The sequence below is a fragment of the Phocoena sinus genome, chromosome 13 (genome assembly GCF_008692025.1).
Source record: "Phocoena sinus isolate mPhoSin1 chromosome 13, mPhoSin1.pri, whole genome shotgun sequence".
Taxonomy (NCBI): domain Eukaryota; kingdom Metazoa; phylum Chordata; class Mammalia; order Artiodactyla; family Phocoenidae; genus Phocoena; species Phocoena sinus.
Window position 1 is genome coordinate 15,024,588 of NC_045775.1, and position 25,871 is coordinate 15,050,458.

Sequence of the window (25,871 nt, forward strand, 5' to 3'; positions counted from 1 at the left end):
AATGAACTCCCTCTCCTTTATTCTCATTTCTGCCAGTGGTACCAGTATTCTCTCAGCCACACAGGCATGAAGTCGGTGTCCTCTTTCCTCTCTCGAGGCCTTTATATTAAATAACTTACCAATGGGAATTCCCTGGCGGTCCAGTGGTTAGGACTCCATGCTTTCACTGCCGAAGGCCTGGGTTCAATCCCTGGTCAAGGAGCTAAGATCCCACAAGCTGTTTAGCTCGGCCAAAAAATTTTAATAAATAAATAAAGTTACCAAGTCTTCTACCCACATCTTCACCTGTTCAGATCTGTCCAATTCTCAAGGCTTATTTCTAATCATCTAATTGTAGGAAGTATATTCTTATCTTTCCAGCCAGACATGAGCCCCAAAGGAGAGGAAGGGGAAGACAAGAAGATATATTTGAAGAAATAATGGCTGAAAACATTTCCAAACCTGATGAAACCTATAAATCCACAGATCCGAGGTCAATGAACCCCAGCCACAAGAAACACACAAACACAGAACATAAAAATGTACATAATGTAAAAACTGTACAAATCAAAATGTACAATCAAGGAACATCATAAAAAACTGCTCGAAACCAGTGATAGAGAAAAACTTTTAATCACTTGGAAGAAAAAAAACAAAAAGAATTTCCATACAGAAGAACGAAATTAAGCAAGACAGCAAATTTCTCAATGTAAACAATGTGTGCAGAAAAACAGTGCAGCAACATCTTTAAAGTACTGATGAAAAAAAACCTGACAACCTAGAATACCATATCCTGGGGAAATATCTTTTGAAAACAAAGGTAAATTAAAGACATTTTCAGACATGCAAAAGCCAAAAGAATCCAGTAACAGCAGAACCACACTGCAAAAAAATGTTAAAACACGTCCTCTGCCTTAAAACACTATATTAGAATTACCATATGACCCAGTAATCCCACTACTGGGCATGTACCCAGAGAAAACCATAATTCAAAAAGACACATGCACCCCAATGTTCATTGCAGCACTATTTACAATAGCCAGGTCACGGAAGCAACCTAAATGCCCATTGACAGATGAATGGATAAAGAAGATGTGGCACATATATACAATGGAATATTACTCAGCCATAAAAAGGAATGAAATTGGGTCATTTGTAGAGACGTGGATGGATCTAGAGACTGTCATACAGAGTGAAGTAAGTCAGAAAAACAAATATCGTATATTAACGCATATATGTAGAACCTAGAAAAATGGTACAGATGAACCAGTGTGCAGGGCAGAAATTGACACAGATGTAGAGAACAAACATGGACACCAAGGGGGGAAGTGGCGGTGGTGGTGGTGATGTGATGAATTGGGAGATTGGGATTGACATGTATACACTGATATGTATAAAATGGATGACTAATAAGAACCTGCTGTAAAAAAAATAAAATTCAAAAATTCAAAAAACCCCCAAAAAACCGTCCTCTGGCTGAAGAATGTTAACAGATGGAAATGTGGATCTCCAAAAGGAATGAAAGCACCAGAAATGGTAGCTAAATGTAGGTTTTTATAAATTTATTTATTTATTATTGGCTACATTGGGTCTTCACTGATGCGTGTGGCTCTCTCCAGTTACGGTGAGCAGGAGCCACTCCTCGTTGCGGTGCGCGGGCCTCTCATTGCGGTGGCCTCTCCCGTTGCGGAGCTCGGGCTCTAGGTGCGCGGGCTTCAGTAATTGTGGCTCATGGGATCTAGAGCACAGGCTCAGTAGTTGTGGCGCATGGGCTTAGTTGCTCCACGGCATGTGGGATCTTCCCAGACCAGGGCTCGAGCCCGTGTCCCCTGCATTGGCAGGTGGATTCTTAACCACTGCGCCACCAGGGAAGCCCTAGGTTTTTAAATTATTTTTCTCTTTAAAAGATAATTAACTGTTTAACCAAAAATAAGAGTCACAGAAGGTCAGAGGAAGAAGGAATCTTGGCAGCCACTTGTTTGCAGAGTTATTTACTAATATCATTCAACTGATGGGAGGGCCAGGAATATAAATCAGGTTTCCTGATGCCTTGTCCAGATTTTCAGCTACCTAACTGAATGATGACAGATACAAAGCTCCTTTCCAACAGACCAGAAAACAGTTACTCTTTTTCTGGTTTCCAGGTCAAATACTTTTCTTCTTCCTTTTCAGACCTTCCTCTAGCCATTCTTGCTCACACACCCCCTCATGATAATATTTGCATAGGGCTTTATAGCTGCCAACCCTCCCACGTCTGCTCCCTCACTTGATCCTAAAAACAACTCCAAGAAGTCTGTAGGCCAGGAATTTGCATCTTCTGGATTTTACAGATGAAGAAACTGAAGCTCAGACCCCAGTGAAATTTCCCAAGATGAGGGAATAATATCTTGGTGAAATTAGGAATTGAATTTCAATCTTCTGTCTCCAGGTCTTGTGCTCATTCCACCAGCACCATTCTGCCTCCCTCATGTGCCCGAATTTCATGTTATTTGACAACATTCACCTTGCTCTTATTTTCTCATACTTGAAGTCATGACTTTTCTAGAAAAACAAAGCAACCTCAGAAAAGCAAAGGCACAACTTTTTCTTTCAGTCAACTCTTGAGCTTATTTATAACATATGCCTTCTGTGAAAGGAAAAGGAGACCTGAAAATGGCACACATAGCATTTGCCTACAAGGAACACTGGAACAAACAGACTTAGAACAAACTAAGTTCCACAATGACTGAACAAATTAGCCTGGAAAACAGAGCGATTAGTACACCATCAAACAGAAGGAACAAAATGTATAGTTTAACAATGGAAAGTCTCTTGGTTTCATATTGTAAGACCCTTTAAATGTAGGTGTGCTGTACTCCACATTTAGATAACCCAACTTATACTGAAAATAATCTATTAGCAGTGAAAATTTTGTGGCGACTAATTGTTACATTCAGTAAACATTTACTACTCCCGACCCCACGCCCCCGGTTTGCATAGGTCATTGAACTAAATGCTGTGGATGGAAAAAAAAGAGGCCCTTCTTTCCAAGTTGTCCACTAACAGGGACACAGATACAATATAACATGAGCTATAATGGAGGTAGGTGCTGGAGAGGAAAGGAAGCAGCCCAATTCACTAAATCATTCTCCAAAGCCAATTCACAGAAAGTCCATTTGTCAAATGATCAGAGGAGAGAATGACCAATGTACAGAATTTACCACTTAGTAAAATCTTCTTTTAAGTAGTATTTTTAAAATATTTCAGTATATAAAAATGTATTCTTCTGAGTACTTACTACAAGTCTGCCCTTGTGCTAAACACTGTACACGCCGGCTCCATCTTAGGAAGTTATTGTACGAATTAAAGCTCACAGAAGTTAAGTAACTTGGCCACACTTACATGGTAAATCAGTGGCAAAACTGGGGTTTAAAACCAACTTTATCTGAATCCATCATGTGATTTCTCAGCAACTCCCTATACAGTCTTACAGCAGCTACTGATTTTCGGTTATGTACTAGGCACTGTACTAGGGTAGGTACATGAATTACAGCATTTATTTACAACTCTGTGAATTATGAGTCCTTTTCCAGATGAGAGACTCCAAGAAGCTGTATAATTCATTTCAGGACTCTCATCTGTTTGAAACCCGTAGCTTACCGTCCACTAAAAGACAGTCATCAGGGACTTCCCTGGTGCCGCAGTGGTTAAAAATCCACCTGCCAATGCAGGGGACACGGGTTCCATCCCTGGTCCGGGAAGATCCCACATGCCGCGGAGCAACTAAACCCGTGCATCACAGCTCCTGAGCCTGCGCTCTAGAGCCCGCGAGCCACAACTACTGAGCCTGCGCACCTAGAGCCCGTGCTCTGCGACAAGAAGCCACCACGATGAGAAGCCCACGCACCGCCAACGAAGGGTAGCCCCCGCTCGCAGAAACTAGAGAAAGCCAGCACACAGCAACGAAGACCCAACACAAAAATAAATAAAGACAGTCATCATAATGACCTACAATGGCCAATTCAAAACCTCTCTGCACTGTCTCCCATCATTCCCCACTCTCCTCCCTCTCCACTCACCAAGCTACTTTTTGAACATACCTGGCGTGCTCCTGCACGTCCCTTGGCCTGGAATATTCCTCCTTCCTCATTCTCCAGGTCTTACTCACATGTCACCTTCAAAGTGTGGCCTTTCCTGACACCATTTAAAACTGCACTCTCCCCCCCCACCAACTTTCCTTGTTTCTTTTTTTTTTCTCCATAGATCTATCACTAATTTACTATACAGGTTATTTTAAATCATCTGCCTCTCCCCACTAAAATAAGACCAGGGATTTTTTTTTTTTTTTTACATTTTGCCCATCCCTACATTTCTTGCACCTGGAACAAAGTACATGCTCAAAACTTATTGAATTGCATTAAACTTTTGCTCAAGATTAAATAGAAGTGAGAATTGGGTATTGAACCCAATAGAGGATGCCAGAGAGAATGTATATCCTGGTGAGCTCAATTTTGGGAACATGGGACCCTTGAGTTGACAGATCTCGGAAACACCTGGAACTTTACAGAGCTTTTGCAGCTACACAGTGTTAAGTAAAAGTTGAGAAAGTGAAGCAACATAGCCAAAACCACAATACAGAGTGGCATGGACAAGTGTAGATGTGGGTGAAGAAAGCTAGAGAAAGAAACTGAGTAATTAAAAAGATAGGCAAACCTCCATACAATATTTTGAAGGCCAAGAGAAGAGTGACTTTGAAGGTTAGGTAGTTGGTAACACTGAATGATTACAAAAAAATGAAGTTAGAAAGGATAACAGAATTTTGTGATTTAGGAGGGCATCAGCATCTCATGAGACATTTTTGTGGGAATGCGAAGAGAGTATCAAACTTATGAGTCAGAATGGTGAAATGTATGAGCTACTCATGGTGAAGCTGCTTATTTTAAAAAACAGGGCTAAGCATTTATCTTTCAGTGCTACCTCTATCTGAATTTCAGAATCAAATATACTAAGTAACCTAGTTTTTCTCTAGCACTAGCAGAAGGAAAAAAATTAACTTTTAAAGGCAAACAGTTTGGGTATATTTACTAGGATATTTAACTGTTATGTGACAACAGATTTCCCTCTGATGGAAAATGATCCCTTAACAATAACAACATTTTCCCCTTCCTTGGTGGAAATAATTGGGATTAATATATTATGACTGTTCTCCAGTTAAAAAGTGTAAGGCCTGTGTCCTTTCCCAGAAGACAAACCTGCTTCGAATGAAGTAGTGATCAGAAGCTGTGATGGTCCACATATCCACTCCAGGGACAGGAACAGTGCCCAGTTGGGTCCACCAAGCTTGGCTATGGCTATTCTCAAAGTACTAAAAAACCCTGGCAGTCTGAGTTTATTGTAATAGAAAATGTTGGGTTTCACCTATCAAAAAAGGATAACAGATTTAAAAAAAAAACAATAAATATTTCAGAGATTTATTAAAGCCTCTTATCACAAAGATGGAAACACATACAAAATTAGAAACATGCAACCATCATCTTCCACAGTCAAGTTAAAATGTTGTATATTTTTCCTGTTTTCAGAGCTGAAAATCTCAGATCTTATACCGAACTCGCTCACCCTGAATATTTCATTCATTCTTCCTGGAAGTATCCAGGGCAGCAAATAACCAAAATGCGAACTATTATATAAAGAAAGTGCAGTTAGAAAAGAATATGCGTAGAGAATGCCCGCTTCCCACCCACCCCCCAATCAAAGGCAAACAATGGCACTTTGCTCTTGCTTAACCTAGACTGTCTTCAAAAACTATTAAAATGTAATACACTTAACAACAACAAAATCTGACTTTTAATAACTATCCAAAAGGCCTGTTAGTGTTTAAACAAAGGAAAATGTACTTTATATCCAACAAGTTTGAAGAGCCCTGTGTTGCAGCATTTTGTAAAATAAACAAGACAAAAAGCTGGTATAGGGTTTATTGACAAAGGCAGAATTTCTTCAGGCAGGTATATAAGGAGGTGGTGGTTCCTTCTCAGGCATCTTCACTGCCATTTCATAGGTTGGCAAAACATACTGAAGAGAGACAAAAAATTATATTAGACTTAATTCTCCTTTAAAATTCTACCTGAATAATTCAGCTTTCAGAATTAATACCTTTAATAGGGGTAGATAAACCTACGGAAGAGCTGAAGAAACCATTAGCTAAGTACACTTCACCCTTGGGTACACCTGACCCTTGAGCGATGTGGGCATTAGGGGCGCCGACACTCTGCACAGTTGAAAATCCACATATAACTTATAGATGGCCCTCTGTATCACATCTGAGGATTCAACGCAGACTGTACAGTATTGTAGTATTTACTACTGAAAAACATCTACATATTAGTGGACCCTCACAGTTCAAACCCATGTTGTCCAAGGGTCAATTATAGCTCCTGAGAGTAGAGATGACTAATAACCTGGAGCTTTTACACGCAGGTGAGATGTCTGATCCAAGATCACTAGAGATGGATGATGGAAGGAGGGAGGGCAGAAAAAATTTTGCTTCTGAACTGACCCTGAGGCCACCAGGACACCTTGACAGGCGGTATGTGCCGCCACCCTCCCCTCGCTCCACTGTGACTGATAAAGCAGCAGTGCCAAGTGCACCTCAGGAACTTAGGATCTTGGTGAAGCGTCCCGCTGAACCACGCTAAAGGAACGCTCCATCATGAGGCTCTATTTCATCAGAATCTGTGGGGTACTTGTGCCTTCTGCTCTAAGGTAAAGGGCACATCTATGTAGAAGAGTGGCATTTTTAATCTAAGTGACTCCAATGTGACAGGCTGGCCCTACAGGTGTCACATATACTCTACATGCTGGAAACCTGGGAAAACAGTACAGCAGCAACTAGAGGGCCTGAGAGGCAGGCCTCCCAACAGACTCATGGAATCCACTGCATTCATCTCCCCACAGGAAAATCAGCTTCCCTTTGGATCATATGGATGTTTTCGGAAAGCAACACAAGCTTCAGCTGATGGTACCCTATCCTTAGAAGTTCCAGAAGCCAAGAGCCTGGCTCGCCCACACTGCGGTTCCCTGTCTGATCTCCCCCTCAAAATGTAACACTTGGAGACCGATTACGAATCAAACCTATCGGCCAAACAGAATGAGATGAGCAGTGCAGGGTGCCTCTAGCCCATGTACCCAGGATTCCAAGTGGGAAAGGCTGAAACTTGTAGATACAAGCTATCCACAAGTTTAGGATTATCCCTAAACCATAGTTATGGCATTGAAGAGAAAGTCAAGATACAGGGTCTTCTCTTTGGAATAACTGATAAAGGCTAGTGAAGATTTAATACTGTAAAGGATCATTCACCTGTGGAGGTGCTTCAAAGGCAGGGTACACAGCAATCTCTGGCATGTTTCTGTTGTTGATATATTTATAACAGTTCCAAACACAGTTGATTAGATAAGCCTAAAAGAATATAAACAAAATTTACATATGCTCGAAACTCAATAGACCACCTGCTCTAAAATGAAGGTGACTTATAATGCTCTCCCCACTTTTCTCCACAGAGAAGGAAACCGGCATCCACTTGGACCCAGCACAGGCCAGGTGCTTTCCCTACCAGCCCTCACTTAAATGTCACAGGTTTTATTACCACTGTTCTACAGAGAAACCAGAGTTTGGGATTCCAATTCAAGTGTGACAACCATTGTGCTGCAGAAGAAATTCTATTTCTGAACCTTGGGAATTTTAACAGATTTTCAATCCAAATCATGAACCACATCCAAAAACACAATGATGTTCCTTAGGAAGAATCCTGGCGCTTCCAACCACTGCCTGGAAACAAGAGGGAGGACGTTCCCTGGAAGCTGTCTCTACCACTACATCAGAATAGGAGAACTGTAAGGAGACACAGCAACAAGAAGGTTTAGATGGACAGTGTCACAGTCCAAATGGCCCCCCAAATATTTAGTGAGCAACTCACCTTAAAAATGATGAACAAGGCAAAGAATACAAGAACAATGAACAGGAGGCAGCTGGAGTCCAAAGCCAGGAGGTCATCTTTATAGGGAAAATCAGGCTGTAAAAAAAAAAAGGGGGGTGGGGGTGGGGGATGAATAGGCAGAGCAGAAAGGATTTTTAGAGCAGGGAAACTATTCTGTTATGATATCACAATGGTGAGTACACGTCATTGTACACTTGTCCAAATCCCCAGAATGCACAACACCGAAAGTGACCTCTAATGTAAACCACGGACTTCGAGTGATAATGATGCATCAGTGCAGGTGCATCAACTGGAACAAATATCCACTGCGGCTCAGAATACGGACTGTGAGGGAGGCTGGGTGGGCAGGAGCGGGTATATGGGAACTCTGTACTTTCTGTTCAATTTTTCTATGAACCTAAAACTGCTCTACAACTAAAGTTTATTAATTAAACATATACACACACACTTATAATTCAGCCATGGCACCTGTATTTTGTGATAACCTAGAAAGCATCTTAAGAATACAAAACAAAAGGCACCCAAATCAGAACTGATATTCTAATAAAAACTTATAAACAGAATTTAACTCAAAGTGCTTTTTAAGCCTCAGCATCATTAATGCATGCTATTGATCACTTAAAATATATGTTTGAACACTCAGAATACTCCTAAGAGTCTACACTGAGCTCATTTTACATCTTCCTGGCCTTTGGGAACACACTATCTCCTGTACATGACCCCAGATTTGTCCCTGGGTCACTAAGTCAGGAGGTGCTGAGATTTACCTAAGTTTCTTGGGCCATTCAGTCCTACATGGGGAAAATGATTTTTTAAAAGCCAAGTGTCAGCAATTCCCTGGTGGTCCACTGGTTAGAACTCCGTGCTTCCACTGCGGTAGCCGGGGTTCTATTCCTGGTCGGAGAACTAAGATCCCACAAGCCTCATGGTGTGGCCAAAAAAAAAAAAGCCAATTGTCAGTCTCAATGCTCATCAGAAAGGGGCCAAAAGAAGGCACGTCCCTGGTTATGAAGCCAGGCAAGCTTATACTATTTACTGGACACATAAAATGTTCTGCTGAGAAAGATCAGCTGGATTTTTTTTAATTAATTTATTTATTTTTGGCTGTGTTGGGTCTTCGTTTCTGTGCGAGGGCTTTCTCTAGTTGTGGCGAGTGGGGGCCACTCTTCACCACGGTGCGCGGGCCTCTCTTGTTGCGGAGCACAGGCTCCAGACGCGCAGGCTCAGTAGTTGTGGCTCACGGGCCTAGTTGCTCCGCGGCACGTGGGATCTTCCCAGACCAGGGCTCGAACCTGTGTCCCCTGCAGTGGCAGGCAGATTCTCAACCACTGCACCACCAGGGAAGCCCAGATCAGCTGCATTTACTCAAATATTTCTTTAGCATTTACTGTGTGCAAGGCAATGAGCTAGGTTCGGGGAGAAAGGCATTACAAAGTAATTTAGGATTTACAAGCTGGCCAACAGAGAAAGCATCTTCCAGTCTGGGACACCAAGTGAATAACAGAACAGAGAAACCACTGGGGTTCTGCCAAAGGAATAGTAAATTCCTTTTGATGTTCTTCTATAAAGTTCATTTAATCCTTTAAAACTTCTAACTGTTTTTAATGGAAACATCAACACAAAGGCCCAAATAATTTTACATTTTCATAAAAAAAGCACACAGAAATCCCAAGGACCAGAAGAAAATAGTATCCACACACCAACCCCAAACCCTAGCTACAAAGTGTCTCCTTGGAACAAAACTGTTCTTAAGCCTTCATCTATAAATAAGAAAGGACAAAAACTCAATGGGACCGGCTCCAGGGGGAACGCTGTAAATTTTATTCAGAAGCCTTGCAAATTTTCAGCCAAGGACTACGTGATCAGGGAGAAACTATGCTCAGGAAGCCGCTGACCAGGCCAGCAGGCCCTGCCCCGGGCCACCTCTCTCCAGCCCCATCACAGGCTGCTCCACCCACGTCTGCCGGGCCACCACGTCACCTCTGAGTTCCCTGACTATGCCACGTTCCTTCCTGCATCAAGGTGTCTCTTTTACCTGGAACTTTCTTCTGTACTTTTCCTATCTCAAGTCCTACTCAGACTCTTGAGTGCAATTCAAAGCTCACTTCCCACCCCAGGTGTGGTATCTGTGTGATACCCACTCACAAAGCAACCGACACTTTTACTTCACCGTTTTTATCACAATTTTAATTCAATAATCGTCAACTTCCCAATTCACTAGAAAGTAAGTTTTAACTGATGTAGCCCTAGGACTGAGCAGAGTGCCCTGCACATAGGAAGCCATCAACAAATGTTTTTTGAATGAATGAATAATAAATTTGTGGTATGCAAAATGGACTATCTGAAGTGGGTTTCAAGAAAATTCCCCAAAAGACAGCATTTGTTAAATAAACTTCCATTCATCTGGATCCTACACCTCCATCCAGACCTTACTTCAGCCCACAGTGTCCCCTGCCTCTCCATCCCATGTCATTAACTTATGCTCATTTACTGCTGTCATGGGACAGCCCTAGCTTATTATCACAAATGAGATCTTCATGTCTTGACTCCCCAAATACATGCTTTGCTCCTCGAAGAGAAGGAAGTTATGTTCTATTTATACCATTCACTAACAGTTTGCCTAGAATAGAGTGAAGGCTATAGAAGGCATCAAATATTTGCTACAGATGCTTGCAAAGACAGAAAGCTACAACTCCAATGAGTGCTAAATACAGTCGAATTATTATATTTTTCATATACCCAAAACAAAAGATGAACTACTCCTGAAGTTCTATGATATCCATCTTTAGGGACTTTTAATATTGGATTATCCATGTGGTATGGCAAGAAGATATTCTATTTTCATCTTTTTGGTTTCAACATGGTCATTAAGAGTAGTAATGATCATTGCTTTAAAACATTTTAAAAAAGAAACAGGGGAGGTTAAAATAAAAATAGTGCCCAAAAGCTGACTCTGAATTTCAATGAATGAAAAAAAAAAGTTTAATTAGCATACACACTTACTAACTGATCCAGATATTCTTTGATTCTTGGCAAGTAAGTGAGAGAACTGATAGCAACCAGGCAGCTGAGAACGAAGTCAAAAAGCCGGTAACAGAAGAACGGAATCAGCCAACCCACTTGATACTGAAGGAAAGAAACAGCAACCACAACATCACATCACGTATATTCAACGACTGGGTACCATTCAGTAAAACTCAGAACACACCATTGTAAAGCAATTATACTCCAATAAAGATGGTAAAAAAAAAAAAAAAAAAAAGAAGATGTGGCACATATATACAATGGAATATTACTCAGCCATAAAAAGAAACGAAATTGAGCTATTTGTAATGAGGTGGATGGACCTAGAGTCTGTCATACAGAGTGAAGTAAGTCAGAAAGAGAAAGTCTAGTACCATATGCTAAAACATATATATGGAATTTAAGAAAAAAATAATGTCATGAAGAAACCTAGGGGTAAGACAGGAATAAAGACACAGACCTACTAGAGAATGGACTTGAGGTTATGGGGAGGGGGAAGGGTGAGCTGTGACAAAGCGTGAGAGTGGCATGGACATATGTACACTACCAAACGTAAAATAGATAGCTAGTGGGAAGAAGCCGCACAGCACAGGGAGATCAGCTTGGTGCTGTGTGAACCCCTAGAGGGGTGGGACAGGGAGGGTGGGAGGGAGGGAGACGCAAGAGGGAAGAGATATGGGAACATATGTATATATATAACTGATTCACTTTGTTATAAAGCAGAAACTAACACAACATTGTAAAGCAATTATACTCCAATAAAGATGTAAAAAACAATACAAAATAAATTTTTTAAAGAAAATAAAAAAATAAACAGCAAAAAACAAAAAAAAGTTAAAATCATAGAATACTTACAGAAATTGCTCCGTATACCAGCATTGAACTGATGATAAACATAAGAACAGAGACGGCAAAAAGAACACAGGCATTATCTAAGAAAACAAAAACAAGAATCTAATTAAGCTACTTATATAACAAAAAGAATAAAACTCTTTATGACAAAATAATGTTATTAAGTAATGAAGTTTGAGAAATCCGTGCCTTTTTCTTATTTATTAAACGGCCACAACTCACTGCCACTTATTTAGGATGGCACATGAAGCAGGTACTCTGCCAGCGACAGATCTCTGCTCAGAGTCTAACTTCTGAAGATGTGAAATAGATAATTATAATTCAGTGTGGCAAGTGCTACAACAGAAGCAGAAACGATTAGTTTTGCCTGTAGAATCAGGGAAAAAATATGAAAGAAATGGTACAAGTTGGGTCTTGTGAGATAAGCAGGGTTTGACTGGAGCAAAAGGCTGGTATCTGCTTAAGAGACAGATGTATTAAACACAGAGTTATACAGATGCCCCCAACTGCCTTAGATAAAATACACAGCCTGAAATTCAAGGTTCTCCCTTAATCCCCCACCCCCATTTCAACACCCGAAATCCCTGCTCCGCATCCCTTCAACCATGGCTTGTCTGCTACATCCTGGTCTATTTTCTTCTTTGTTCCTCAACCCTTCCTCAGATTGCTGCCTTTCTCTACATTAATCCATGTTCACTAAATGTTCTCACAAAGCACTCATGTAATCTCAAACAAAACAAAAACAAACCAAAAGAGCACCCACACTTGACCTGATGAGCTTCTCAGCACAAATCTAAAGCTGATTCTCTGACTCTGGCCAGTTAAGAACCTGAAAGGCACTAATAATGCTGAATGATTAGACTAACTGCTGAATGTTCACACTACTGGATAAACGTTATGTATCATCTTGTCACTTGGCAATGCACACAGCATCAATATCTGGCACTAAACTAAGTAAGAACAGCCCTCTTTAAATTTTCCTAGAGGACACAGGATAGCTAAACGTTAAGGACTTAAAGAACCTCCCTGCTGTAGCACGCAAAGTGGCACTCAAAGGGAAGAATTCAAATATAAACAAACTTGAAAGCAAAATTTATCATTCAAACAATCAGCTTTCAAAACTCTGTTACTGCAAGACGAGGAGTTGATTTTGACTTCTTAAAGTATCGGAATAATTAAAGTGAAGTTCAAGGTCTTTCGCTGGAGCAACAAAAAGCAAAACAGGAGAGATGGGGTGGTGGGTGGGAAACACATTTCATGCCTGGAACAAGGGACACTCCAGTATGTGTGAATCAATAAGGCAAACAAAATAGGAGAGGCTAGATGCCAGAGAAGAACCTCAGGTTCCCAGCCACCACTACATTCAGCACCTCCTTTGGAGGCCCCAAGTGTCCACCCATCTCCAAAGTGAGTATAAATAAGGATAAATTCATATTTGAAAAACAGCTTGCATATGCTGCAGAAGTATTTCCTATAAACTGAGTGTCACATCCTATTTGGCTGATTAAAAATAACTAATCACAAACCTCATTTTAAAAAATCAGTTATCAGGCCAATGATTAGAAATTAACTTACCTTTGCAATACTGGGTTTGTGGGAAAGTAAAATCTTACCTTCCAAAGAAACACCAACTACCGTATGACCAAGAACTATGTATTTTTTTTTATATTTGATCAATAACAGGGCTTGGGTAGAATATAATCAACAAACATATGATAATGAATAGATCTGATTTTCTCTATAGCAGTGACAACACTCACACAACATGCAATGAATGTGTGACTTCTTCCCTGCAGCTCTAACAAAAGAGTCAGCTGTACAGACCTACGAGACTCTCAATAACCATAAATCTTCTTCTACACCTCAATTTTAAGAGAAACACACGTGACAAGGGAAAACGCTGACATTAGCAGGTTCAGTAAAATTTTACAGCCTAAAGTAAAATATTATAAATGCCAAAAAACTGTCACTGGAAGCTAAAGTTTTATTTATTGTTCTATTCTGGCTTTTAAATAAAAACAGATTACTCAGAAGAAAAAAATCAAATGCCAGAAAGTATGTTTCTGTATGTTCTTGGTATTTCTGCTATTCATTTGACAATAAAATTAAAGGATTATACTGTATTTGGAAATACAATCAGGAAACTCATTAAAAAAAAAACACAGTATGAACAACTGTTAGTGTTATCATACTACAATGTATAACAGATGGCCAGAAAACTCTACTTGGCTCCTTAAAATAGGTTAGCCCTGAGGACAATGAATCATTTGAATTAATAACCAAATTTTTTTTTAAAAAACTTCATTAATGGATCAGAGAAGATCATACTGTACAGAAGTACAGAACTTTATGATAAAAGCTAATCTAAAAAAGATCCTACAATATAAATACAACACACATGTGAACTGGGAACATTTTTCTGAAATGAAATTTTTCTGAAGAAGAAATTGTTCACACTAAAAAGTCTGAAGCATAATTTTCTGTTCAAATATTAAATGTTTACCATAATTTTAATACAAAATTAAACCTGTATGTTAGAGAAAGATAAATAATGAAAAATACTGCTATCAGGGAATAAATAGGTTTAAAAAGGTAATTTCCATGAACATTCATTCCATGAATGTTCTAGGAGTACTCTATTTTTAACGCCAATGTCAAATCTTCATCTAAACAATAAAAATATATTAAGAATTGAGACCCTGGGCAAAAGATACCACCAAATATTCCAAATAATTCACATTTTATACTTTACTGTAAGATTTTTGCTCCATGAGCAAATCCATCCTCTACTACAACTTTGTCAGCTGACCCTCAAAGGCTCAGTCTTGTTTGTAATTCCTTCTCCCCTCCTCTCTCCACAGTACCCCAATGTATACAATACACATTTCTCAAAAATCTTCTAGCAGCCTATTACATTTTCTGGCTACAAATGCTCAATTATAATTCTCAATTATAATTTTTAAAAAAACCTACAAAAACATTTTGTGCCTCGGCAAGTATAATAACAAACATAATTTAATCAATCCTCCTCTAAGTTAACTGTATGTGTGTAATTAGCAGGAGATATTTTCAACTAAAAACATACCAGCCATTCTCTCAGATGAATAGTAATTGCCAATGACTTCATACTGAATGTTGACAGCAGGCATTGAGTTTGGATGTGTTACTTCCACAGTCAGCAAAATTGCCATCAACAGGTTGACCACCTGTGAAAGATAACATTTTATCAATTATACTACTAGCCAGGGAGTGAGCAGTCCTCAGCACAATCTTTAGATGTCTTCCCCTATTTAACACTGTTTTCCCTGAAGTAACAGAGACACAAAAAGGGGACTACCTGTGAGACCAAATACACAATACCATTTTAAGAATACTTTAAAGTCGGGGGCTTCCTTGGTGACGCAGTGGTTGAGAGTCCGCCTGCCGATGCAGGGGACACGGGTTCGTGCCCCGGTCCGGGAGGATCCCACATGCCGCAGAGTGGCTAGGCCCGTGAGCCATGGCCGCTGAGCCTGCGCGTCTGGAGCCTGTGCTCCGCAATGGGAGAGGCCACAACAGTGAGAGGCCCGCGTACGCAAAAAAAAAAAAAAAGAATACTTTAAAGTAAATATTTCATAAAGTGAAAGTACAAACTTAATCATTTCAGAGAAAAGATGTTTGACTGATCCTGTGTCAATATAATAGAATAAGAAGGCACAACAATGAAAAATGAGAGATCCTCACAAATTGTTCATTTGAATCACATATTTATTCATATCCCAGTCTCAGAATTTCCAGATTTGAAGAAGCTAATCTATCAGATAAATATAATTTCAATGGGCTAAGTATGTAATGATCCATCAGATAAGCCTAAAGCCCCTCCACAGTTATCTCCTGTCCAGCGATAGGTAACTACAAACTCTTGAGCTACACTCAAATGCTTAAAAAGATTTTGACTGTGCCATTTAACTTTCACCTATTGGTCTTAATTCTACAGTTTGAGATCATTTGCTACCCCTTCTGAATAAGTGCTCCTCTGACACATAAGGGCAGCCAACATATGCCTCCAAATATTGTCTTTTCTAGAATAAACGCTCAGGTACTTAAACCAGTTTTCTAACCAGCATATTTTCCAGCTAGCTCACTAGTTCCTCTTTGCTCCCCTCCATACACACATTCCAGTTTGTTCAACATACTATTAAAATGAGAGAAGATCAGCCTGATCACAACACATCGGGATCTCAGTTCCCATATCCTAGGCTAACAAATTTCAATTAACGCAGCCTGAAACGGCACTGGCTGCATAAATCTTTTAAATGTCACATGAGTGACTCCCTAAAACTCCCAGTTCTTTTTCACATTTGATCCTGCTAAGCTACCACCTATATCTACCTGTAGAGTTGGATTCAGAGGCCCAAGCATAAGCGCTTATATATATTTGCAATCAAATTTCATCTTATTAACATTCTTGCCTATCAAGATTTTCTCCATCTAGATTCTGACACCCTGCGGATAGACTTACTCTCAGCTGCCTGCATTTGAAAATATGATCATCATATAATGAGAATCTCCAACTAAGTCATAAGCAAAAGAACAGGGCTGATGACAAAGCCGCCAGACAGAGGCTGTTCTCTTCCCATCAGCCAGCAACCTCTGAATAAAAGTCTTTATCTAGTCCAGAGAAACATCTTGAGACTTTGTCAAACATCTTGCTGAAATCCCATCACCGGTATCTGGTGAATTTTCTTAGTCTACCAGGGTGTAACTCCAATTCAAAAAGGAAATTCTCTAGGCCTCTAGTTGTTAGTGAATTGTACAGTTATCCCAGGAAGCACCACTTCCTTTAAGTGATCAAAACAACACTAATGATTTGAGGATTGGAGTAGGCTTCCCTATCTAGAGTTCACAGAATCTGTCTTCCTTCCCTTTGTGAACATTTGACACTTTCAAGGGATATGGGAGCTTTACCAACAGTGTTTTAAACAATCTCTATTATGTAGCTCTCTCCTGTCCACCCTGAGTAACACAGCTTATCAGCTGAAGGCATTTCACATTCTATAAGACATGCAGCCCAAGTTTTATCTTTAAATAAGATAAACAATGTCACAATACCTAATTCAGAATCAACTGATATTTCTGACTATATACTATAAATAAGTAAATTCATCTATATTACTTCACTTATTCCTCACAACAATCTTGTTTAGTAAATATTACTTACGCCCATTTGCAGATGGGTAAACTAAGGCTCAGCAAAGTGAAATAACCTGTGTTAAGTTCACTGAGCTGAAGAGCTAGGATACAAATCTGGTTCTTTTTAAGGCATCCTTCTTACCACTATAGGATTACTTATAACCGTTCCTAAGCAACCCTTGTTTTGAGATCTTTCCAAAATAAGCCATTATTTAAGGCTATAAAATGTTTATACTTTACCCTCTAAATAAATATGTTCAGTAACGTGCCTTTTTTCTTGCACTGCTCAAAAGCAAGGTATTTCATCCTTCAATGCTTGAAAGGTCTTACAAGGGACAATCATATTTGCAAGGTGACTCTCCAGTTGAAGGCTTTTTTTTTTTTTTTTGCCCATTTTTATTGCAATGGGTTTTGGACAGTATATGTGGTGTATGAGTATGAGTTAATACAATCATGTGAATTAATTACTGAACAATCAGATATATCTACTAAAACACTGTATATTCTGTGTATGGAAATGAGTTAGAAATCAATTCACCAAACTCTATGCTAAGCACAATACGGTCATAGTTTAAAAGCTCTGCACTGCACAGAAAAACACTTTCATGTCAAGAAAAACATGCAAACTCAATTACTAAGTGAAGGAAATGACACAACAAAAATATTCAGGAGTTTAATTTTCCCTTCTTAAATATTTGTATCACATGTAGGATTTATAAAAACCTCTTTCCTTCTCTTCCATGGGTAAGTCACAGACTCACCCATTACTATCTTCTAGTATTAGTGACACTTCAAATTTCTTTTCACTGTGAGTCATACCCCCGAATATTAAACAAAATAAATATAGGTCTAATCAAAAGGACCAAGAAATGGTAAAATAAATTCAGCACTATTTCATTAAATTCTCAATTTTTCAAATCTTCACTGAATTAACTATATTTCATTAGCACCCCAACTTAACATTTTAAAGTACTAATCTGGAAAACCCATCCTTGTGATCTTAAAAGATACATCACTGAGCACCTATCCTGCGCTCATATGCAGGCCCTATCCTATTTACTTTTGATTACAGTTGATATTTCTACTAAGTTCCATGTAGCGTTTTTCAAAACACACATAAAACTTAATAGTTTTGTAATATAAAATTTCTATGAAGAGAGCAACTATATACAAACAATTCCAGAATATTTATTCCTGATTCATTTTTCCCTTTTACTGCATTCACGAAAGAAAATTCGTAAAAATGTAATTAAAATAATGGTCAACTTCTAAACCTAGTAATATGGAGGGATATAGAATGCAGCAAATATGTCAACAGCATGGGCAATGGACACACCGATGTAGGAGCAGTACTGTATTCAGTGAGATAAACAATGTGGTTTGTGTTATAAGCCTAGTGCACACTTTATATAAGTAAACATACAGCAACTGAAGACCAGATGTGTTAGATTTCACTTGTTTCAAAGGAATAGTATCAGATCCTTGGAAGCACTCAGCCTGGGGAGAGTAATTCCTCTTTGCTTCTCATTTCATCGCCACACCCATCCCAGAAGACCCTTGAGAACCGGTCTTGTTTCTGTTTTATTTTTTAATCATTATTCTTTAGTTTTCCCACAGCGTACTTTGCCACAACCTAATACCTGCGAAGACTATAATTAGAACAGTGTTTTAGGGCAACCTGATGGGGTCTCAAGCAAGTCAGAGAGCCGTCATCAGATAGAGACCAAAATGGACTATCTTTAAAAATGTTGTTCAATGTATATATAGTTAAATGTATGTATACAGTTGTTGTTTACCATTACGTGCAGTTACAAATGAGTTATTCCTACTATTTTTGGAGGAGATAATTCATTTAATAAATGTCTAATAAGTACTTCAAATGCTCTAATAAGTTACTATTAAACACACAGTTTATAGAGAATGGCATACCGTCTTCCTCCCTCAAGGAGGACATATTGCTGTAGGGGGTAAAAAATTTTAAAAAGATAATCATACTAATGTGTAATTAGTACTATTTAGTAAGTACTTACAAGTAAGTAAGTAACTTTTCCAGGTACACAGTGAGGAAACCAGATCCCTCTGGCTGGGAGTCAAGGAAGCTTCATCAAGAAAACAACTGAACTATTACAAAACTAACTGTATAGGAAAACGTAGGAAGAACACTCTTTGACATAAATCACAGCAAGATCTTTTCTGACCCACCTCCTAGAGTAACGGAAATAAAAACAAACAAATGGGACCTAATGAAACTTAGAAGGTTTTGCAGAGCAAAGGAAACTAAAAACAAGATGAGGGCTTCCCTGGTGGCGCAGTGGTTGGGAGCCTGCCTGCCGTTGCAGGGGACGCGGGTTCGTGCCCCGGTCCGGGAAGATCCCACATGCCGCAGAGCGGCTGGGCCTGTGAGCCATGGCCACTGAGCCTGCGCGTCCGGAGCCTGTGCTCCGCAACGGGAGAGGCCACAACAGTGAGAAGCCCGCGTACCACAAAAAAAAAAAAAACAAGATGAAAAGACAACCCTCAGAATGGGAGAAAATATTTGCAAACGAATCAACAGACAAAGGATTAATCTCCAAAATATATAAACAGCTCATGCAGCTCAATATTAAAAAAAAAAACCCCAATCCAAAAATGAGCAGAAGACCTAAACAGACATTTCTCCAAAGAAAACATACAGATGGCCAAGAGACACATGAAAAGATGCTCAACATCACTAATTACGAGAGAAATGCAATCAAAACTACAATGAGGTTTCACCTCACATTGGTTAGAATGGGAATCATCAGAAAATCTACAAACAATAAATGCTGGAGAGGGTGTGGAGAAAAGGGAACCCTCTTGCACTGTTGGTGGGAATGTAAATTGGTACAGCCACTATGGAGAACAGTATGGAGGTTCCTCAAAAAACTAAAAATAGAATTACCATATGACCCAGCAATCCCACTACTAGGCATATACCCTGAGAAAACTATAATTCAAAATGACACATGCACCCCAATGTTCATTGCAGCACTATTTACAATAGCCAGGTCATGGAAGCAACCTAAACGCCCACTGACAGACAAATGGATAAAGAAGATGTGGTACATATATACAATGGAGTATTAATCAGCCATAAAAAGGACTGAAATTGGGCCATTTGCGGAGACAGGGATGGACCTAGAGACTGTCATACAGAGTGAAGTAAGTCAGAAAGAGAAAAACAAATATTATATATTAACGCACATATGTGGAATCTAGAAAAATGGCACAGATGAACCAGTCTACAAGGCAGAAATGGAGACACAGGTGTAGAAAACAAATATATGGACACCAAGGGGGGAAAGTGGGGGGTTGGGGGTGGGATGAATCAGGAGATTGGGATTGACATATATACACTAATGTGTATAAAACAGATAACTAATAAGAACATGCTGTATAGCACAGGGGACTCCACTTCACTGTACAGTAGAAACCAACACAACATTGTAAAACAACTATACCCCAATTAAAAAAATAATAAATAACTGGAATTGGCAAAATGGTTGTTAATGGTTGAAGCTGTATGATAAGTAAATGAAAGGTTTTTATACTATTTCATTATTTTTGTGTATTTGAGATTTTTCTCAATAAAGTTTTTAAAAAGTGACTTGGGGGAGAGCATTTTGGAGAGCACATTCAAAGGCACTGAGGCAAAAAAAAAAAAAAGGTATTTGAGGAAAGATACTAACTTTGAAATATACACAAGCTATCCTTATTTAAAGGAGTCGGGGGTGAGGATTGGAAAGGAACACAGCTTGAGGGAGCCTGTCTTCACTTCTACCTCAGCTACCTACCTTTTAGACTGTTTATGGTGAAGACACTCATGAAAAATTAGCCATATATTAAATCTTTCCAAGACCTAAAATTATAACAAATGCTCAAAATGTCTTCTTGTAGTACACCATTAACCATGAAAGAGGACACCCCTGCAGCAGACTTTTAAGCTCATTTTCAATCGTTCAATAAGCATCTGAACTTATACCACATAAGAAACTGTTGTTTAAAATCACATGGCTTCAAATTTTTCAATAAATGATAGAAAAAACAATGTATGAACGTCAGAGTTTAAACTGGAGCTCATTCTGAGATTTCATATTACTTAAACCAGGTATTAAGCCAGGCATGCTTCTTTCAACTGGCTCTGGCTTCTCTGTGTCCTACTGCACTACTTAATACCATACAATTAATCCTTTACTATCCGGTGTGCAATCGCCTAACGTGCGACCAGTAGAGGCAGTTCTAGAAGGCAATGACACTATATCAGATACAAAGTCGTTGCTACAGTGTCTGCACCCGGCAGGAGGGAAGACTGAACCCCTAGGTTCCAAACAGCACAGGGCAATCTAAAGAGAATCATATTCTCCCAGCTGGAACAGAAGAGGAAGAGTATCCCGACAAGGTACTTGGAGAGGGAAGTGACATTCCAGTTCACCCACCCACTCCCATATTATTTCTCTTAGTAAAGAAGCTTCTGGCAAAAAAAATGTACTGTTCAGACAACTCCTCTTCGTTTTGTGTCTTGGTGATCTTGCTTTCTGAATGTTACATGTCTCCCCAACTAGACAGATATTGTGTCTTTGTATTGCCAGGATGCTGAAGCCACACTTTTTAAAGTCACCAATACAATTACAATACTGTAATCCACAAAACCAATGGCCTTTTCCAGTTCTTAACGTAATTTGAATCTGATATTACTGATCACCTTCTCCTTCTCCCTTGACACTGTACCGTTAAGTTTCACTTTTGTATCTTTGCTCCAAAGTTCTTTGCAGTACCATCAGTATCTTAATGGCAGATGCCATGGCCAAGACAAGAAACACTTCAGAGCCTCTGTGTGGCAGCTAATAGGAACACAAAAGACGAATAACACGTCTCTGTGATTTACTCTTTTTGTATGTGCACCACAGCCATTTACACTGTAGATAATCAATATATGTCTTTAAACAGATTAACTGATGTAAGCAGCTTAAATATTCTACTAACCAGAGAAATCCATGCAAAGAAAGAACAGCTACGGCATCTTTTTATAAAACTAAAGCACGCAAAAAGGATGCTGCTATGCAAAATGTTTTCACATCAAGTCCTTCCAGTGGGAAACAGATTTACAACTCCCTGTTCCCTATTTTGGGAGAATAAATGCCCTTACTAAAGTTCTTCTCTCTGCATTTTGAGTTTCATGGTTTATAACTCCTAATTTTCCTTGCTATTCCCTTAATTTTTATGAGCTGAGCCCATAGCATCAAAAAAACATCTGCCTTGGAAAGAAATACAGCCAATTACATTCGGATGGTTGAAACTGAGATGGTGCTTATTTTCTTCTTGAGGAGTTAGAAATCCTTTGTTCTGTGAATGGAGGGAAGGATATGAGAAGAAACAGGAAGAGTAAGTTTGCAGGTTGAGTTCCAGGCTGCTGAGCTCTTTCTCAATTAAGTAGGAGGGAAGGTCATCTTCTAGGGATGAGGGAAGCAGGGTTGACTAAGAGGCCTGAGGACCCTAAAGATTTGAATTGTTCATTTAGGGAAGGCAGAGCTAAGGACAAACAAAAGAAACTGAAGACCCAGACCCTAAGCAAAATGAAGAAATAAAAAGTTAGAAATACAAGGCTGCTGTTGCCCTGATCTGATCAATGTCCAGTTTTACAAATCAGTTAAAATACAAAGGGGGGGCGGTCTTCGTGGGGAAATGTGATATAATTATAGCAATGATGTTTCTGAATATAAAAACAATGGAAGTATTAAAATAAGCTTAGAAACAACCCAATAAGCCTACACATTCAAGTTTTGTTGTTTTTAATGTGCATTCATGAAGCAAGACTGTAAATAACAACATGGCAATTAGGAATAAAGTAGAGTTCCAATAGTCCTCTGCGGGTGGGGCATGAAACTGTATCTGCCTAACTGAAGATGATTCTCATCTGGTGTTTGCCAAATGGTGATGGTTTCGATCAAACCTCTGGGTTGGGAAGAAATGAGAACAGAGAAAGGCAAAAAGATATGCCTGTGATAAAGCTTTTCCTTTTTCACAGTTCACAGATGTTATCAGAAACTGCAGTTAGCACTAATGCCACAACCTCCCAAACCAAAAACAAAAACTAAAAAAATCACAAAGTCATTAGCGAACATGACCGAGTCGGGAATATGAGAACTTTGTCACATCTTCTGTAAAGTCATCATAACCTAAAACTACCTAAACAGAAGCACATATTTACAAGTCACAAATTAGATTCAATGTATATGGATACTGGAGATGGTGGTAAGAAATCACAAAGGTATTACTAGTGAACCACCAATCAATAACACTGTCAACTTGGTTCTGACATAGAATTACATAGATCTTGGCCCCCAGGGAATGCCAGCATATGTGACCAAAACGGAGTAAGCCCTCAACAAATTTCTCAAAACCGGAATAGGTCTTTTATGAAAAGCGTCTCATGAGCACGGGATGGGGGAGTGAGGGGATCTACTGCATTAGGAAAAGGCAAATCGAGTGTATGTAAATCCTGGCAAATGGTATTACCTCCAAGCGTACTTCCAGACTCACAACAGAGGCCTTTCTGCCTACATCACAAACACACTATAACATCACAAACACACTGTAACAAATAAGGTCCAGGAACCACAGACAACTGCGTTAAAAATGGATATGTCGCCTTCCCTTCAAGCAAGAAGTAATGTTAAAACTAGGCTGCATCTATCAAGGTGCATTCCTAATTGTTTCGCTGGGAAAAAAAAAAAAAATTCCAGGAAGCACTGGGGGAAGGGAGAGTTCTTTCAGGTCACGGAAGCACACAAAAAGATCCCGAAACCTGGTCATTTCCAGAACTCCCCAAACCAAAACCTAGCACCCTCATCCCGCCCCCCAAGCCCCCCTGCTTTTCCCAGTCCCGCTTTCCTCCTCTTACCCTCACCCAAAAACCATCTCCCTATTCCCAACTACCACCACTCCGATTCCGGGACACAAGTCTGCCCCTTAAAGTTAAAGGCCCCTAAAAAGGTCCCCCACGCCTTCCCGCCCCACCCCCTCCCAGTGGCTCCTCCCTTTCGGACCACCCCCCACTTCCCGCTCCTGCCGCATTCCCCGCAGCGCCGTGCCCTCCCGCCTCGCCAGCCCTTACCATGTACCAGGTCCCCAGGATGATCGTCCCGGTGCGGACATGGCAACAGCCGCAGCACCGGGTGCTGTAGAACCGGTCGCTGCGGCTCCGCTTGAAAGTCATGGACACCATTGGGAATCTGGCGGGCCTCGTTCTTGGCCGGGGCCCTGACAAACGCCTTCTGCCCAGCGGTTGAACCCAGATAACTCCGTCACTGTCCAAAATCAAACGACGCGTTTTCTAGCCCGCCCCCGGCCCGGGCCCCAGCCAGACTCTTCGCACCTGCGCACTGAAGACCCAGCGCTGCTCTCGCGCGAGCTCGGTTTACCCTTTTCCTCCACCTTCCCCGCACACAGGCCAATGGAAGAGCAGAAAGCTAGGTGGACCCGGCCCTTGATTGGAAAAACTTGGAGATTGACAAGATCTCACGCCCAATCAGAACCGCAACTCGCCTTAGCGCTAATGGATCCCTGCCTCTTACTTGAGGGAGATGAGTGACTTATAGGCCTAGGGTAGTTCGAGTTGAGGGGAGGCGGGGGGTTCAGCATCCCCGAGATGAGAGCGGCAAGAAGAGAGGCATTTAATGGGGAAAAAAAGAGGGTCGAGATGGAGTAGGTGGCAGAAACCGGGAACGAAGGACTTTCCTGAGTGACATCTGCCACGTACTGCTTCGGAGGCGACACGGGACCACGACTACTCACGTGACTTTTGCGCGTAGCTCAATTATGGGGCTGGCCAGGGGCGGTGCCCGAGGGAAAGGGGGCGGGGCTAATCCCTGCTCTGGGGACTTCCGGCTAAGGGAATCGGGGATTTACTGGAGGGGGAAAGGGTTAGCTTCCCACTCTCACTCACTCTGACGCCTCTTTGGTGGGAGCAAAGAAATACCATCCAGCCCTGCCAAAGGCAAGTATGAAGCAAAAGGGCTGACGAAAATGGAAGCAAAAAGGTTGACGAAAATGGAAGCAAAAAGTTTGATGAAAATGAAAGCAAAGTAAAGCGGAAGAACTGCTTAGCTGCTGAGTGTTTACAGGTAGAGTGATTTTTATAGGGAAAAATTGTGAAACACGATGCAATGGACTAGAAGATTCCCGGGTGTTTTCAATGAAAAACCAGCCATAGTCTGGCTCACCTTTCAGGGTATTCTGAATCTATAGGAGCTCTCCATCTTTCTTTGTGGAGCTAGGTGTGGACAAAGAATGTAACCTGCTATTTCAGTAAACAAAGGCTATTGTGGCCGTGGAGCCAATCAGCCTCTGCAGCCACCACAAGTGGTGCATCCTGAGGGGATTCAGGATGGAGAAAAATAGGTTACTGGCCCTAGATGGTTATGGTGCATATCAAAGGAATAATTTTAATAAGCCCAGACCCTTGCATCTTCTCATATGTGGAAAAACACTAAATTCATTGACCTGAGATATCTGGTTTTCTTTAATTAACAGTAATCATTTGATGTTCTGACTACCTGGAATTTTTTTTGAAAAAAAACTCCTGTATCTCCTGGCTCCTCTGTTACCTTTTTGGAACAGGCCTTCAGAGCTATCTGAGAGGATGTCTCCTGGGTTTAAACCCTCAATAAGTACAACAAATAAAACATAATTCTCAACTTACAGCTTGTGTGTATTTTTTTCAGTCAACATCTGTTCAACTCTAAATGTAGGTAACAGATAGCAAGAAGTACTTGTGTCCATCGAACTTCATATTGAATCCCCCTCCTTGGAAAACGCCATTTTGCAGCTATTTGTAAATCCATTTCCCAATCCTGA

The 25,871-nt window shown here is 40.3% G+C and overlaps 1 protein-coding gene across 2 annotated transcripts; it reads right to left on the minus strand.

Moving 5' to 3' along the window:
- Positions 1-596: 596 nt before the first annotated feature.
- On the minus strand, positions 597-24,412 carry LAPTM4A (lysosomal protein transmembrane 4 alpha). Of its 2 annotated transcripts, none has more exons than XM_032652932.1 (7): positions 24,130-24,410; positions 14,911-15,031; positions 11,829-11,905; positions 10,953-11,075; positions 7,929-8,024; positions 7,313-7,411; positions 597-6,027 (listed from the first exon to the last, which is right to left on the minus strand). In XM_032652932.1, exons 1-7 carry the CDS (start codon positions 24,238-24,240, stop codon positions 5,953-5,955), a joined length of 702 nt encoding a protein of 233 aa, XP_032508823.1. In that variant the 5' UTR covers positions 24,241-24,410; the 3' UTR covers positions 597-5,952. The 2 variants fall into 2 exon arrangements, 1 of the variants encoding a protein (XP_032508823.1); XR_004352855.1 differs by having other exon boundaries at positions 5,414-6,027; positions 7,313-7,843; positions 24,130-24,412.
- Positions 24,413-25,871: the final 1,459 nt, after the last annotated feature.

Coding starts and splice junctions, on each gene's coding strand:
- LAPTM4A (XM_032652932.1), bottom strand. CDS start 24,240: ATGGTGTCCATGACTTTCAAGCGGAGCCGCAGCGACCGGTTCTACAGC. Junction 11,906..14,910: donor TTCATCTGAGAGAATGGCTG/GTATGTTTTTAG, acceptor TTGTTTTCTTAG/ATAATGCCTGTGTTCTTTTT. Junction 8,025..10,952: donor AAGAATATCTGGATCAGTTA/GTAAGTGTGTAT, acceptor TTTTTTTTACAG/CCTGATTTTCCCTATAAAGA.